The sequence below is a fragment of the Prionailurus viverrinus genome, chromosome B3 (assembly GCF_022837055.1).
Source record: "Prionailurus viverrinus isolate Anna chromosome B3, UM_Priviv_1.0, whole genome shotgun sequence".
Lineage (NCBI taxonomy): Eukaryota > Metazoa > Chordata > Mammalia > Carnivora > Felidae > Prionailurus > Prionailurus viverrinus.
Window position 1 is genome coordinate 137,866,547 of NC_062566.1, and position 16,626 is coordinate 137,883,172.

At 45.1% G+C, this 16,626-nt stretch overlaps 1 protein-coding gene across 4 annotated transcripts in view; it reads left to right on the forward strand.

The window, feature by feature from the left end:
• The window catches only part of EML1 (EMAP like 1), a 200,833-nt gene that overhangs the window by 125,508 nt on the left and 58,699 nt on the right, over positions 1–16,626 (forward strand). For all 4 annotated transcript variants that reach the window (XR_007153110.1, XM_047863455.1, XM_047863454.1 and 1 more), the window contains exon 4: positions 11,194–11,328. Coding sequence is in view for 3 of the 4 variants with exons in the window: in XM_047863455.1 (XP_047719411.1) it covers positions 11,194–11,328 (135 nt within the window). In the remaining variant the exon portion in view is untranslated. The remainder of the gene's footprint in view (positions 1–11,193; positions 11,329–16,626) is intronic.

Here is a 16,626-nt window from a genome sequence, read left to right on the forward strand (position 1 = left end):
AGTACAGGACCCCAAAGCTTTCCTCCTGTGTTTTCTTGTGAGAATTTTATGGTTTTAGGTCATGTGTTTAGGTCTTTAATCCCTTTTGAGTTAATTTTTGTGTATAGTCCAAGGTAAAGGTAGAGCTCCATTCTTTTGCATGTGGATGTTCAGTTTTCCTTTTGCCATTTGTTGAAAGACACTGTCCTTTTCCCATCATGTGGTCTTGGCTCCCTTGTTGACAGTCATTTGGCCGAATACTCAAGGGTTTATTTCTGGACTCTCTATTCTGTTCCATTGGTCTATATTTTTGTCTTTGTGCTAAAGAAGATACCACACCAACTTGATTACTGTTACTTTGTAGTATGTTTTGAAATCAGGAAGCTTCAGGCCTCCAACTTTGTTCTTCTTTTTCAAGGTTCTTTGGCTATTTGGGGTCCCTTGACATTCCTTTTTAGGATTTTTTTTTCTGTTTTTGCAAAAAATACCATTGGGATTTTGACAGGGTGTGCATTGAATCTATAGATTGTTTTGGGTAATACAGACATTTTAACAATATTGAGTCTTCCAATCCATGAAAGTGGGATGTGTTTCCACTTATTTATGTCTTCTTTCGTTTTTTGTTTTTTTTTTTTCAGCAATGTTTCCTGTGTGCAAGTCTTTTACCTCTTTGGTTCAATTTACTCCTGAGTATATAATCCTTTCTGATTCGATACCAAGAGGGATTGTTTTCTTAATTTCCTTTTTGATTTAGTCATTGTTAGTATAGGAGTGCAACTGATTTTGTTGATTCTTTTTATATCCTGCAACTTTGCTGGAATTGTTTACTCGTTTTCAGATGTTGTGTGTGTGGAATCTTTAGAGTTTTCCACATGTAGGATCATGTCGTCTGCAAACAGATAACTTGCCTTCTCTCTTTCCAATTTTGATACCTTTCATTTGTTTTTCTTGTCTAATTGTGCTGGCTAGGATTTCCAGTAGTGTGTTGAACAGGAGTAATGAGACTGTGTCTCCTCACCTTGTTCCTGATCTTAGAGGAAAAGCCTTTAGTCTTCACTGTTGAATGTGGTGACAGCTGTGAGCTTTTCATTCATGGCTTTTATTATGTTAAGGTAGTTTTCTTCTATTTCTAATTTGGTGTGAGTTTTTAACATGAAAGAATGTTGAGTTTTGTTGAGCGCTTTTTTTTTGCATCAATTAAGATAGTGATGTGGTATTTGTCCTTCATTGTGTTAACATGTTATTCCATTGATTTTCATATGTTGAACCATCCTTGTATTCCATGAGTAAATCCCACTGGGCTTTGGTGTATGCAGTGGTCCCCTCTCATCCGTGGTTTTGCTTTCTTCGGTTTCAATTGCCTATGGTCAACCTCAGTTCAAAAGCTCATGACTGTCCTTCTGACATATCATCAGAAGGTCAAATAGTAGCCTAACATTATGTCACAATGCCTCCCTCCCTCACCTCACTCTATCTAATCATGTAGGCATTTTATCGTGTCACATCACCACAAAAAGAAGAGTAAATAGAGTAGTACAGTAAGATATTTTGAGAGAGACCACAGTCACATGACTTTTATTACAGTGTGTTGTTATAATTGTTCTATTTTATTATTATGCCTAAATATAAATTAAACTTTATCATACATACGTATGTATAGGGAAAACTCGTATAAATAAGGGCACTCTTCACAGTTTCAGGCATCCACTGGGGGTCATAGAACATATCCCCTGTGGATAAGTGGTGGGGGGTGGGGTATTGGTCTATAGATTTTCTTGTTGTGTCTTTGTCTGGTTTTGGCATCTGACTAATGCTGGCCTCATAGAATGAGGTTGGAAGAATTCCCCCCTTGCCCCCCCTTTAATTCTTTGAATGACTTTAAGGAGAATTGATATTAATTCATCTTTAAATGTTTGGTAGCATTCTCCAGTGATGCCATCTGTCCCTGGGCTTTTCTTTGCCTTTTTTTTTTTTTTTTTTAATTACTGCTTCGATTTCCTTCTGGTTACTGATCTGTTAGAGTTTTTATTTCTTCATGATTCATCTTGGTAGGTTGTATGATTCTGGGAATTGATCCATTTCTTCTAGGTTATCCAATTTGTTAGCATATAATTGCTCATAGTAGCCCCATAGAATTCTTTTTACTTCCGTGATAACAGTTGGAATATCCTCTCTTTCATTTCTAATTTTCATTTCTAATTTTGGTTATTTGAGTCTCATTTCTTGTCTTAGTGTAGCTGAGGATTTGTCAGCTTTGTTGGTCTTTTTAAAAGAAATTTAGGGGCACCTGGGTGGCTCAGTCAGTTAAATGTCTGACTTTTGACTTCAGCTCAGGTGGTAATCTCATGGTTCATGAGTTCCAGCCCCGTGTCGGGCTTTGTGGTGACAGCACAGAGCCTGCTTGGGATTTGGTCTCTCCTTCACACTCACTCACTCGCTCTCTCTCTCTCTCTAAAAATAAATGAATACATAAAACTTAAAAAAAATTCTTTAAAAATATTCTCAAATTATGGTTTCATTGGTTTGTTTTCTATTCTCTATTGTGTTTACCTCTGCTCTAATCTTTATTAATTAGCTCCTTACTTTCACTAACCTTTTAGTTTATCCTTTTCTAGTTCCTTGAGGTAGAAAGTTAGGTTGTTGTTTTGAGATCTTTCTTCTTCTTCTTTTTTTTTTTTTAGATCTTTCTTCTTTTTTTTTTTTAAATTTTTTTTTCAACGTTTTATTTATTTTTTTGGGACAGAGAGAGACAGAGCATGAACGGGGGAGGGGCAGAGAGAGAGGGAGACACAGAATCGGAAACAGGCTCCAGGCTCTGAGCCATCAGCCCAGAGCCCGACGCGGGGCTCGAACTCACGGACCGCGAGATCGTGACCTGAGCTGAAGTCGGACGCTTAACCGACTGAGCCACCCAGGCGCCCCAGATCTTTCTTCTTCTTAATGCAAGTCTACTGCTATAAACTTCCCTCTTAGTATTGTGTTCTGCATATCCTGTAAGTTTTAGTATGTTTTTATTTTCACTTGCTTCCAGAAATTTTCTAAATTTCCTTGTGATTTCTTCTTTGACCCATTGGTTGTTCAAGAGTGAGTTTTTCTCATTTCAAGAGTGACTTTTTAAAGTAGCAAATTATCGCAGCACCTGACTGACTCAGCCGGTAGAGCGTGCGACTCGCGACTCTTGATCTTGGGGTTGTGAGTTTGAGCCTCATGTTGAGTGTAGAGATGACTCAAACAAGTAAATCTTAAAAAAAAAAAAGTAGCAAATTATTATTGAAAAGATGAGACTCTTTCCCTTTATTCTTGGATAAAATAGAATTCTACCATTTATGTCTCTTATATTTTGGAATTTAAATAAAATAAAAACGTCTTTCAGAGCACAAAGGTAAAAGTCAAAGTTGAAATGCAAATATAATTTCTAGCTTTCGGTTCATTCTGTGAGAGCTTGAGTCCAACATTCTTGCTCTTTGATTTTATAAAAGGTCTCTATGTTGAGTCCAAAGTAACTTTGACGTAGTGTCATGGTGCCCTTCACTTCATAGAATATTTATGGTTTTCTTAGACCTCATAGGATTAATTGGCATGATTGCTAGAACTCCTGGCAAATTGTGTTTTCAGTTCTAGTGTTTGAAACATTTATTCAGGGTAGGATAAGGCTGGGGAATGAAGTTTCTGAAACTGACTGCCGAAACGAGGCTGGGCTATGGAATCAGATGGACGCTTTCCCCAGGAAACAGCAGAGACCTCAGTGGGTAGTTGAGGGCCCCTTTAAGTCCATGACGATGATAGAAATCATTCTTTAATGATAATGAAAGCCTACGAAGTGCCAGTTTATTTTATTTTATTTTATTTTATTTTATTTTATTTTATTTTATTTTATTTTATTTTATTTTATTTTATTTTATTTTATTTTAATTTACATGCAAGTTAGTTGGCATTTAGTGCAATAATGATTTCAGGAGTAGATTCCAGTGATTCATCCCCTACGTGTAACACCCAGGGCTCATCCCAGCAAGTGTCCTCCTTAATGCCCCTTGCCCATTTAGACCATCTGCCCACCCACAACCCCTCCAGCAACCCTCAGTTTGTTCTCTGTATTTAAGAGAACAATCTCTTATGTTTTGTCCCCCTCCTTGTTTTTATATTATTTTCGCTTCTCTTCCTTATGTTCATCTGTTTTGTATCCTAAATTCCACATATGAGTAAAATCATATGATATTTGTGTTTCTCTAATTTTTCTAATGTTTATTTTATTTATTTTGGAGAGAGATTGAGAGCAGGCAGGGGAGGGGGCAGAGAGAGAAAGAGACAGAATCCCAAGCAGGGTCCACGCTGTTAGCACAGAGCCCAATTCAGGGCTTGAACCCACGAACCGTGGGATCACAACCTGAGCTGACTCAGCCGACTGTCACCCAGACGCCCCGAAGTGCTGGGTTTTTAATATGTTGTCACTAATCCTCAAAATGATATTATTATTCCTATTTTCTGAGAAGACTGAGGCTCAGAGAAGTGAGGCAACTTCCCCAGGCCCCACGGGCACAGAGCTGGGAACATGGTCTCAGACCCACGTTCCTGTGCATCCAGGGCTGATGCTCCTGTCGCTGTGTTAGGCTGCTTCCCGCAAAGCTGTCCAGGCCAGCACTTACATCAGCTCATAAAAAGTGCTTGATATAATTACTGTTGGGAAATGCTCCCTCCTGTATGTCCCATGCTGTGTGCTGCTGTCAGGAGCGGTGACGTTCCAAGAGGCCCCTGTGGGTGCTGACGGAACAGAGGCAGTCCTGAGGGTGACTCTAAACAGAGACTTCTGGCAGAGAGTCTGAGAGACAGGACTGCCTGGAAGGAAGGGACTGTGGGGGCTGGGCTCCAAGGACAGAACTGGCCACATGCTACGAACAGAAGCCTGGGTCTCCTGCCCCCTTTTGTCAGCCATGTGCGTGCAAGGGCTCGTGGCTAGTGTCTGCTCTCAACAATATTATCTTAGGAAGGAAAGAAGGGAGGGAGTGTGGAGGGTTGGTTATCTGCAGCCATCATATTGTGTGTGTATGTACATGTATACGTATTAACATTTAAACACTGACCTTCCTTGCAGAAATTTTCCAAGGCCTCTGTAGATGCTTCTTTTTAATTTACAGAATAATGAGTTTGGTTCCTCTGATAAACTGTTGTAGAACAGCCAACCAGAAATACATGGGTTTCTAGACTGAGTCTAAGACTCTTGGTTTTCCGGGTAGAACTTAGTGATTCATTTATTTTGTTTCTCTGGCTTTTATGGGCTTCCAGGGATGTTAGTTCCCATCCACTTGGAAGTTGGAAACCCAAACAGTAGCATCCAAATTTTCCTCCGTGGTCAAGTTCCTATAGATGTCTCATTAGGAGAGAATTCCAAAAAGAGAAAGAAGCTTGCTGGGCATTCTGAATATTAGGATTAAAATAGCTTCCAGGACGTTTCAAATATGTTTACAATCATGCAGGAATTTTTCTGTAATCAGAGTTCCAAATTAACCAAGTCGGGGCATCTGCAGCGTGTGGATGGGTATATGTTTGTTTTCTTTTCTCTGGGGTTTTTTTCAGCCTGGTGCTTAAGAACAAAATCTCCTTTGGAACTTGTCCAGCACCCAGTGGCTGTGCTTTGTGTTGCCAATTAAGACTTCGATTGGGGGCTTGATTTGGAATCCTTGGGAAAAGCTTTGTTTCCATTAGTCAAAGGAAAAAAGGCAGACAATCCGGGGGAAGACATTGTAGGTCATACCTTGCTCAGTGGGGATGCTGCAGCACAATAGAATAACATTTCCACTGGCTCAGAACAGAGACAATCACTCATTCTTTCCGCTCCAAAGTGGAGTTTTACAATAGGGCAGAGCTGTGAGAAGACAGATCAAAAGAACAAAACTGGTACAAAACAGAGCATTATTTAAAAAGCGCTCCGTTCCAAGCATAAGATAGGGTGATAAACAGCTATCGCTTCCAAATAAACAACTGACCGTCCTTTGGAAAAAATGGTTACACTTGTTAGAAATACGCATTTGTAAGTGCACCAGTCTGTGCCGGACAGACACACGATTTCAAAAGTTGGGTTTAAAAAAGGTTGTTTTTTTTTAAAGTTTATTTATTTATTTTGAGAGAGAGAGAGAGTGCGAGCAGGGTAGGAGCAGAGAGAGAGAGAGAGAGAGAGAGAGAGAGAGAGAGAGAGAGAAGCCCAAGCAGGGTCCGCACTGTCAGCACAGAGCTGTTGAGGGGCTCGAACTCATGAGCCGTGAGATCACGACCCGAGCTGAGATCAAGAGTTAGATACTTAACCAACTGAGCCACCCAGGCACCCCTGATTTTATGGGTCTTTAAAAATTATTACTTCTTTTTAAAAATTTTTTTTTAACGTTTATTTATTTTTGAGACAGAGAGAGACAGAGCATGAAGGGGGGAGGGGCAGAGAGAGAGGGACACACAGAATCGGAAACGGGCTCCAGGCTCCGAGCCATCAGCCCAGAGCCCGACGCGGGGCTCGAACTCCCGGACCGCGAGATCATGACCTGAGCCGAAGTCGGACGCTTAACCAACCGAGCTACCCAGGCACCCCTAAAAATTATTACTTGTAATATATTTCCTCATCACTCGGAGCTATTGAGATGTAGGCGTTAAACTCACGTTTTGAGTCTGTTTCTGTAGCAAAACAGCGTGGAAGTGTTCTGCTACTGCACGGAGAAGATGGGTTGACACCTGTCCCTTTCTCAGAAGTCCTGGAGTCACCCGTCTGGGCTTAGGGAGTGGCTTCATATGTACGAGAAAAGCTTCTTCTGATCTGTCAGATTCTAAGTGACCAGCCTTCCTAGGAAATGACTTGATTTCTGCCACAAAGATGCAGCAGAAGAGAAAGATCAGAGACCATTTTGTGATTATTGAAGTGGGTGGTCGCCTGCAAGCATTGTAACTTGCAAGACAAACGGTCAATGCCTGATAAGTATTTGTTGAGTGGCTAATTGTTTTAATTGAGTATGATCACCCCGGTTCTCAGGACAAATGACGTTATCAGAAAATCTCTAGTGGTACACAGGAGTGACCTGTCAGATTTCTAGGGTTTTTTTTTTTTTTTTATGTTTTCATTTTATTTCTGAGAGAGAGAGAGCGTGGGGGAGGGGCAGAGAGAGAGGGAGACACAGAATCCGAAGCAGGCTCCAGGCTCTGAGCTGTCAGCACAGAGCCCGGTGTGGGGCTCGAACTCATGAACCGTGAGATCATGACTAGAGCTGAAGTCGGACGCTTAACTGAGCCACCCGGGCGCCCCTCTTTTTTTTTTTTTTTAATTGTAAAAGTTGGAGATCTTCTTGCAAAATGGTAGAAAACTGACCCTTGATTCCAAATCACATAATGAAAGAAAGACACAATTGTCGGCTTATCATGCTTAGAGTTACTATCCAACCAGAAGAAGAAAGCTTGCCACTCTCCTCTGCTCACCGGTCACCTTGCAGAAATTTTATTAGGTCTGAAATTTCATTTGAATTGGCAAAAACGTTGAATGGGTACATGATGTAATGTAAAGAACCGTTACACTTTCAGACCTTAGAAGGTTTTTGGTTCAGGAGTGGGGGTAGAGACCAGAAGGGAAAAGAAGAAACCGTGTCCATGGGGTTCTATACCAAAACTACTTTCCTTGCCCTAAACACTAGAAAATGTACTCCACGGTGTGCAGTCTCTCACCAGCCAGTGCCACCACTTGCAAAATGAACGGATTGTTTCTCCCTCGCCGTCCGGAGGGAACATAACTTCCTTGATATTCCCTGCTGGTTATTTAAGGAGGCTTCTCGCAGTGACTATACAGCGTTACTCCTTCTGGCTGCCCTTGATCCTGCGAATGTCTGGTCTTCCAGCTTTATTTTCTGTCCTTCTCTTTGAGTCCTGGTAAATCCTCTTTAATTCGTAAGAGCCCTTGGCTCTCAAAAGGAAATATCTTCGTTCCCCCCCCCCCAAATGTATACAACAATAGTAGATTTTTTAAAAGCTTAGCATTTTAATGCAAATGTGGGCATGAGAGATATCTGGGTAGAGCTGGGATGAATTGTATCCAAGTCTGTGTATGCAGATGGAAGTGTTTTCCGTGTCGATGGGCGGTGTGCGTTCCGTTGTTGATCGAAGCTTACCAAAATATTTTTCCACGCTTTCGTTCCCGCGCTCGGTTTAGTCCACTGTGTCTCTGGGCCTCTTACGCATAGATTGAACAGGTGTGTGTCTTCCAAAATCACGCAAACAGCACAGCTGGACACACAGGTGAGGGTACTTAGATTTGTTTTCACCGCCCAGAGCGCCGGGTCCCTTTAGCGCTGCAGCGTTCAGGTTCGCAGTGTCTCCCGTTGGTTGAGCCTCAAACCACGCATCCATATTAATCGTTGACATTTGTTGGAGTTTTAGACGTTCAGCAGGCCCTCCCACCCATGTCCTTGGGTGTTTCGTGAACTGTCGCCCTTCTTCAGCAGGAAGCCCAGCAGAGAGAACGGGGTGGGGGCGGGGGTGGGGGGAGTACCCTCACGAAGTTCTTCGCGTGTGTGGCCTGTCCCTGCCACCGCTGTTTCCACGTCTCCATCACTGGTGTCCCGTTAGCTCTTCCAGCGACCCAGCTCAGCGTCGTCAGAAAACCGGTTAATGTTTGCCACCGTTGATTAATAGTCATGGTTTCTCAGCTCCTTAAGGGTGTTCGATACAAGTCTTTAAGTGGCCGTGAACTTGCCATGAACTCCCCCAGGGACACCACGCGGGTGACGCTCTGGGCCGGTCACCTGCTGCTGGTGCCTTCCGGGGGCCCTCCAGGGGCCAGGCAGCGTGCCTGCGAGCCCCTCGCCAGATGCCAGGCAGAGAAAGATCCCGCGGCGTTAAAGCAGCTTGCTGTGTGTCGTCGCTGGCAGAAATTGAACTTCGAGCGCAAGGGTTTCTGTAATTTTTAGACCTCAGTCCCAAATTTCAGAAATGCCGTGCTCTCCTAAGATCTGTAATTTCCTGGTCCCCAAATTGAGCCTTCTAAAAATGCACGTTCTGACCTCGAGGCGTGCCCATTTGGATCCGGCTGTAGGATTCAAAGCTTCCTCAGTCACCAAGGAGGCTGTGCAGACAGCATATCACATCCCCACAATTATGGTCACCTTATTTATGTTTGCTCACCCAGAGAGCCAGATGGCTTTTCAAATCCGACACACCGTGAGGTTTTAAAAAAACATGCTAAGAGATTCTTCGCTGAGCCATCGGCAGTTCCAACAGGGAAAGGACTGGAGCTGGCCTGAAGGAAGGGGACGAGGACAGAGGAAGAAGAGAGACCGGGGGCACGGCTGTGCTGTGTCGTCAGGAGAAAGGGTTCCTCCCAGGAGCCTGGCCTTGGCCTCACGTCCTTGGCACCTGTGTCCCAAAGTGTGGCCTGGTCTGCCCCCTCCCTGGGGCTGAGCTCTCACAGCCACCTGGCATTTCTGTCACGTCCCCGTCTCCTCCTGCGGCCCCAGCGCCACCTGTGCCCCGCATCCTCCCACCTTCGGCCCCTCTCTCTGGCCTTCTTTCCTTTCTCTGCTGCCTGGCTCCCACTCCCCACTCCCTGGGCAGGCCCCTCCCCACAGCCCCTGCCCGGGACCCGCACCGCCAGCCAGCCCTCTCCTTCTTTCTTACTGGGCCGGTGCTAAGTTAGAGCCCTTCATGTCTCTTCCTGTGACGGGCTCAAAGTGTGATACTCTGTTCATTTATTCATTTTTTTTCCATCTTTTTCATGTAATAGGTATCTAGCTTTTTACTAGGCTCTTGAAATATGTAAGAATGATCAAGGAGGTGGGATCCCAAGGAATGTGTGGCCTAGTGATGAGGATAAAAACTTTACAGGGAGGCCTGTAATACATATATGTGCTCCAAGAACAGCACGACTTATCCTTTATGTCCATGAACTACCTGTGCACGGGCCATCCTTCTTCCTAGAACAGGCTCTTCCCTACTGTGGAATTATAACATGTTCAAGCCATTTGTTTGATCTCCCCCAGAAATCTGCAGGATTCAGGAGATCTTCACAGCTGTCGCACCCCAGACCCTCAACCAGTCTAGCCCCCCCCCCCCCCCACAACCGGCTATACTTACGTGGGTACTACCTGCCAACAAAGGCATCATACGTGGAGTGGAATGTTTCTGTCACTGCCGGTGGCACTCTGTTTGCATTTGTCTTTAGACCAGAGTTCTTCAGCACCAGCACTACCGACTTTGGGGGCCGGATCGTTCTTTGTATCAGAATGTCCTGGGCATTGCAGGTGTTAGTAGCATCCCTGGCCTCTACCCACTGGATGCCAGCAGGAGCCCTCTCCCCCCACTCGTGACAACCAAAGGTGTCTCCAGACATTGCCCAATGTCCTCTGGGGGTGAAGTCACCCCTGGCTGAGCACCACTGCTTTAGACTGAAGCCTGCTCAAGGGCAGAATACTTCCCATGAAGCTGCTGGAGCGCTCACAAGGTTGTTGGGATGTTTCCTTTCAGTTTCTGCCATGACTTTGCTGTCTTTTAAAAAAAACTTTTTTTAACGTTTATTTATTTTTGAGAGAGAGAGACAGAGTGCAAGCCAGGGAGGGGCAGAGAGAGGAGGAGACACAGAATCCGAAGCAGACTCCAGGCTCCGAGCTGTCAGCACAGAGCCCAACATGGGGCTCAAACTCATGAACTGTGAAATCATGACCTGAGCCAAAGTCGGACGCTCAACCGACTGAGCCTCCCAGGCACCCCTGCTATAACTTTGACCTGGACTAATGACCACAGTTCCAAAGGCAGTGAGCAGAGACATTGATCCCAACTGCCATTCTGCAGAGAATAACATCCATCCATACACACACACACACACACACACACGCTTACACATATTGTATAGTTAGGGCTTTAGAATCAATCCCTTTAAAAAAATTTTTTTTAACGTTTATTTATTTTTGAGACAGAGACAGAGCATGAACAGGGGAGGGGCAGAGAGAGAGGGAGACACAGAATCGGAAGCAGGCTCCAGGCTCCGAGCCACCAGCCCAGAGGCTGACGCGGGGCTCGAACCCACGGACCTCGAGATCGTGACCTGGGCTGAAGTCGGACGCTTCACTGACTGAGCCACCCAGGCGCCCCCCTTTTCAAATATCCATATAGAAATATGATCTACGTGTATATGTTTGCCCTCGGCAATAAAATAAAATCACTGTTAAGAATCTCATTGTCATTTCTGTGTTGCCTCAGTACCATCAAGAGGACCAGCTCCTCCGAGCGAGTGTCTCCTGGCGGTCGAAGGGAAAGCTGCGGAGATTCCAAAGGAAACCGAACCCGCACGGGATCTACAAGCAGTACTTCCAGCGGCAAAAAGAACAGTGAAAGGTAAGGGCATCTTCTCTGCTGGTCCCACCGTTCAGAGGTTTCGTTACCTCTTTTCCCCCAGCGATGAATCAGAAGAGCACCCAGTGTGTACGCGCTCCCGCCCGCGGAGCGCCCTTCTGAGCGCGGTGGGCGCTACTCAAGCCCCCGTTTGAGGCGGCTGCTCATCACCCTTCACACCGCTCGTTGTCCAGGTGGAAAACCATAACTGCACGTCCCAGCACCCTCGTGCAGGCCGAAGTAGCTCCTGAGAATTTGCTCGGCCCCGAGTCCGTGGAATCGGGGAAGCCATTCTGAATTTCCCTACGGGACACTTCACACTTCTGGTACCTTCTGCTGTCATTCAGAAATTAATTTCAGTGGGTTGTTTAAGTGCGTCGACAGTATTTTCTAAGGTAGACCGACTGGGTGAAAAGCTGGAGTTTCAGGATTTGTTAGAAACCATCTTGAATATCGAGCTAACACCAGAAATGGGAGCCATTTCTTTGCGGTTTCCTGAAATACGCATGCTTATAATTGAGCATTTCCCCTTGAGGTTAATTTATGACCAACACCTCTACGACTAACAGTAACCTTTTATTAGTGAAAGCTCCTTGTTGGCATTTTCAGAGCCTGTTTTATGTTTATGAATGTGCGTGTTTGTGAGATCGTTTCTCTGTGTAGATACCTGCCTTTTTAAACCTTTTGCTTCCATTCTGTGCCTTCATTCTCTCTGTTGAGCAAGGCTGAGGAAGGAGTCTCAGCTTCACAGGCTAAACGTGTCCCCCCTCCCCCCGCCCCAAATGTTTATGTAAGGAGAAGGCTTTATGACTATAAAGCAGTGGACTCCAACCCACAGGCTGTAAAAATTCCAAGTTTGTAAATCTATTCTGATTCAGTCCCGTAAGGAGGCCTGAATTGGTTTTCAGTTTTATCCCTAAAAGATAGCTTCTGTAGGAAAGATGCAGGCAATGCTAACATCAGCAGGTTAGGGCCACAGTTGATTAACAGTCCCGGAGACCACTGATTTGGGGTTCTGCCTTCTAATTTAGGCTATTAGTACTTCTTATCAGAAGATTATGCTAATTAGGTGATAATACCTTTGAAATAAGGCCAAGTGGTTACTATGACAGTAGAGTATAAATGGGTCATGCCGTGTGGCCTTCAGGCTTCTTGAATGTAGGGTAAGCTTGGAAGTTGACCTGAAGTGTCTAGATCTGGGCAGTTCTTAAAACCTTGGCTCCTTCTGTGCACATCTGATTTTTGTTAAGAATTTCCAAAAAAGAATCCGCATTGTGCAAACACCAGATCTGTTTTATCTCTTAAATCCTATGGCTTTGATAAATGTTCTGGGTAAATATTTCCATAAAAGATATTTGCAAAGGGGTTGTGTGTGTGTGTGTGTGTGTGTGTGTTTTGTTTTGTTTTGTTTTTTTAAAAAATTTTTTTTTCCAACGTTTATTTATTTTTGGGACAGAGAGAGACAGAGCATGAACGGGGGAGGGTCAGAGAGAGAGGGAGACACAGAATCGGAAACAGGCTCCAGGCTCTGAGCCATCAGCCCAGAGCCCGACGCGGGGCTCGAACTCACGGACCGCGAGATCGTGACCTGGCTGAAGCCGGACGCTTCACCGACTGCGCCACCCAGGCGCCCCTGTTTTGTTTTGTTTTTAATTCCACAGCAGGAGACTTCGACTTAGAAATGAGGGGCCAGGAAAATCCACCAATCATTTTCTAAAAATAATTCAAGCAACTAAACATGTCCATTTAAAAATAAGCCCTGTGCCTCATTAAGACCCAGGAGTAGTTGAGGCCCACGTAGCCCCGAGCTGGTTGAGTTGCTCCCACACACCTGAGGAGTTTCAGAAAGAAAGTTCTTGCCTTCTCTTAGGGAATTGCTTGTCCTGGCAGATACCTTCAGGGGCCCGTAGAAATATTAGCGCAGTAACTCAGACAGAAAGAAACAGCTAAGAAGCAATAGCAGTGAAGGTCAAGTTGGTGACTCAGCCTCTGCCTGACCCTCTCCTTCCTTCTTCTCCTCCCTTCCCGCCTGAGCAGCCCCACCCTTGAGCTGCCTCGACCCGGCATCAAAGCAGAGGTCGTGTCTCGTTGACCGATGCCTGGACTCTGGGACTTAAAGCGTGCAGAGAAAGGTATAGAAAGGTGGCCCTCACATAACCCCCTTCGAAACACCGTGGTACTCAGTGGTCGAAGATAGTAAGATCTCTGGCCCGTTGCTCTGATATTGGTCTGTGGTTCCCGGATGCTGGCTTACATTTCCAGAGCTCGTCTTCTTTGGCTACCGGGGGCAGCAAGACAAGGTGGAAAGGGCACGGGGTCTCTGGAGTAAGAGGAAGGTCTGGGTTCGTCGACCAGTTCTGCCGCGTGACGCCTTCGAGCCTCCGCTTTTGCGGGCTCCCTAATCCTTAGGGATTAGTACATCCCTAATTGCCTCCCATCTTATCAATGAGCTGACTGGTGGGAAAGCACTCAGCATGAGGCTTGGCACTCAGTCACGGGCCTCGTGTCGTGGCAGCTGTTACAAAGTGAGACCTGCGCCAGGCAGAGGAAAACCATTTATGAGGCTTTCCAAAATGCTGAGCTTTTATTCCCTGGCTCGTAAGATAAGGACTCGATGTGGCGTCTGCAGCGATTCATCTTTTCTCTGGTCTGACACGCGTTGCATGGTGTTCACGCGAGCGATGCGGTCCTGCGAGCACAACCCGGGTTCTGGCAAGATCTAGAAGCACTCGGGGGGGGGGGGGGGGCGCTAAGTATCACACGGCTTCGCAGTTGTGCACGTGGCATCAGGATGAGCCAGGCGGGCTCGCCAGGATGCTAGCAAGGGAGAGGCAGAGCAGGGGGGGCGGCTTCGGTTGGGTCCTGTTTGTGGAAGGAGGACGTCCTGCACGCACGACGGTGCCGTGACTTGTGTGAAACAGACTGGCTCCAGATCTCCCATTACCGCACGCCATATGCAGCGCTGTCTTCAGAGCATGTGGCACTTGCGCGAAAATTAGAAAAAGCCTCCTCTTACTCAAGGAAAACAGTTCCACCTCGGCATACAGATTTCTCAGCAACCATTACAGCAACCGTAAGCTCCTCCATGCATATCGCACGAACCTTAATGTTGAACGTAAAACGATAGTGGTTTTGAGATCTTCGGCATTCACCTCTTCTAAAATATCTATGTACGTAACAATATCTATGAAAATAGAAACTGTTCTTTTGTGAGTTGCAGTCCTCTTCTGCCGGCTTCTCATCTTCTTTGGAAATGGTCGCTGGATTTGACAGTCATTCTTGTGACATTGGGGACTCTTCTCTTCGAATGTTTAACATTTTATTATTTTTTTAATTTTTTTACATGTTTATTCATTTTTGAGAGACAGCGTGTGAGCGGGGGAGGGGCAGAGAGAGAGGGAGACGCAGAATCCGAAGCAGGCTCCGGGCTCCGAGCTGTCGGCACAGAGCCCGACAAGGGGCTCGAACCCACAAACTGTGAGATCATGACCTGAGCTGAAGTCAGACACTCAACCGACTAAGCCACCCAGACACCCCAGAATGTTTGATGTTTTAGAATACTTTGCTTGTATCAAAACACAAAATTTTTTTAATGTTTATTTATTTTTGAGAGACAGAGAGAGCACAAGCAGGGGAGGGGCAGAGAGAAAGGGAGACACAGGATCTGAAGCAGGCTCCGGGCTCCGAGCTGTCAGCACAAAGCCTTATGTGGGGCTCAGACTCACGTACCACGAGATCATAACCTGAACCAAGTTGGACGTTAAACTGACCGAGCCACCCAGGTGCCCCTGAAACCACAAATTTTTAACAGCACTTCATCTGTGTGCTGGCAAACTTCTATAAGAACAAAAGCAACATATGGCAATGTGATATTTATTTCATGTATTGTTAATGATAAATATTAACAATTATATAGTGATTTTCTGTCATAGTGAAGCACTTACTAAATTTAAATAGGAAATCAACAGTAACATTCTGATGAATGACCTGTGCTATCTAATGTAACCAGTGTACTAAGGCAATAGGGAATTTTTTTTTTATTAAAAAAAAGTGTTTTGTATCAGAGAAACAGCTACTACTTAGAATGCAATTTATGTTGGATGTTGCCAGACTGATTAAGTGTTTCAGTTAGAAAACTGCCCCCCCCCTTTGTAATTCTGACTGGACTGACATATATCAGCTTTGTAAATAAGACACTTCGTTTCCAGCAAAAAGTTGTCGTAAAGGAGTTATTTTGTCAGAACAGGAAATGTGTCAGCCATCTGCTGGAAACCTCATCAGAACACACATTTAAACCCTGCATTTTAGGGGCGCCTGGGTGGCGCAGTCAGTTAAGCGTCCGACTTCAGCCAGGTCACGATCTCGCGGTCCAGGAGTTCGAGCCCCGCGTCAGGCTCTGGGCTGATGGCTCAGAGCCTGGAGCCTGTTTCCGATCCTGTGTCTCCCTCTCTCCCTGCCCCTCCCCCGTTCATGCTCTGTCTCTCTCTGTCCCAAAAATAAATAAACGTTGAAAAAAAATTTTTAGAAAAATAAAAAATAAAAAAAAATAAACCCTGCATTTTAGAGTCAGCAAATGTGGGGGGGTGGGAGGGGAACGCTTCAAAATAACAAAGATGTGAAAGTATCCCCTTAGATGCTCTTTTGTATTGAACAACCTCAACATCTGTGCCAGCCATTTTATAGGGTCCAGAACCCTGAGCTGGAGACTCTGAGCTCTGTCCATCCCAAAGCTGTAACATTCCACGAAATAGTCTTTTCAGTGACACCTTGAGGTCCTCAAGGCTCAGATTTGTTCTTTTATTTCACCATCACTGATAGTGCAATCTGGAGCTTAATCCTCAGCCTGGGTTTCTGGCCCCCCATGTGCTGGCTCCCCAGCCTCTCTTATGCCCTGATAGTCATGGCTAATACCAGCTCTCGCTTGTCCCCAGCAAGATTTTTTTTTCTTTGAGATAATTTACTTATTACACAAGTAGCATGTGTCTTAGGAAATCCAGATGTCCAAAAAAGAAGTGAAAATCTCACTACTTAGAGACCTCAGAGCTGACGTTTTATTCCATGTCCATCTAGACTTTACTTCTAGGGTACTGTGTGTCTGGTGTATCATTTAAATACATTTGTCACCTTCTTTTTCATTTGCTTCATAGCCATGTTTTTGTGGCAGTAAATATACTCTGACAGTGTAACTTCAGAGGCGGAGCATTATTTAGCTAGGCAAATATACTTCAGTTGGACATCAGGTGCCAACAAGGTTTTTCTGATCCAGTCAGGCCAGCCCGACATCTAGAACAATGCCCAGAT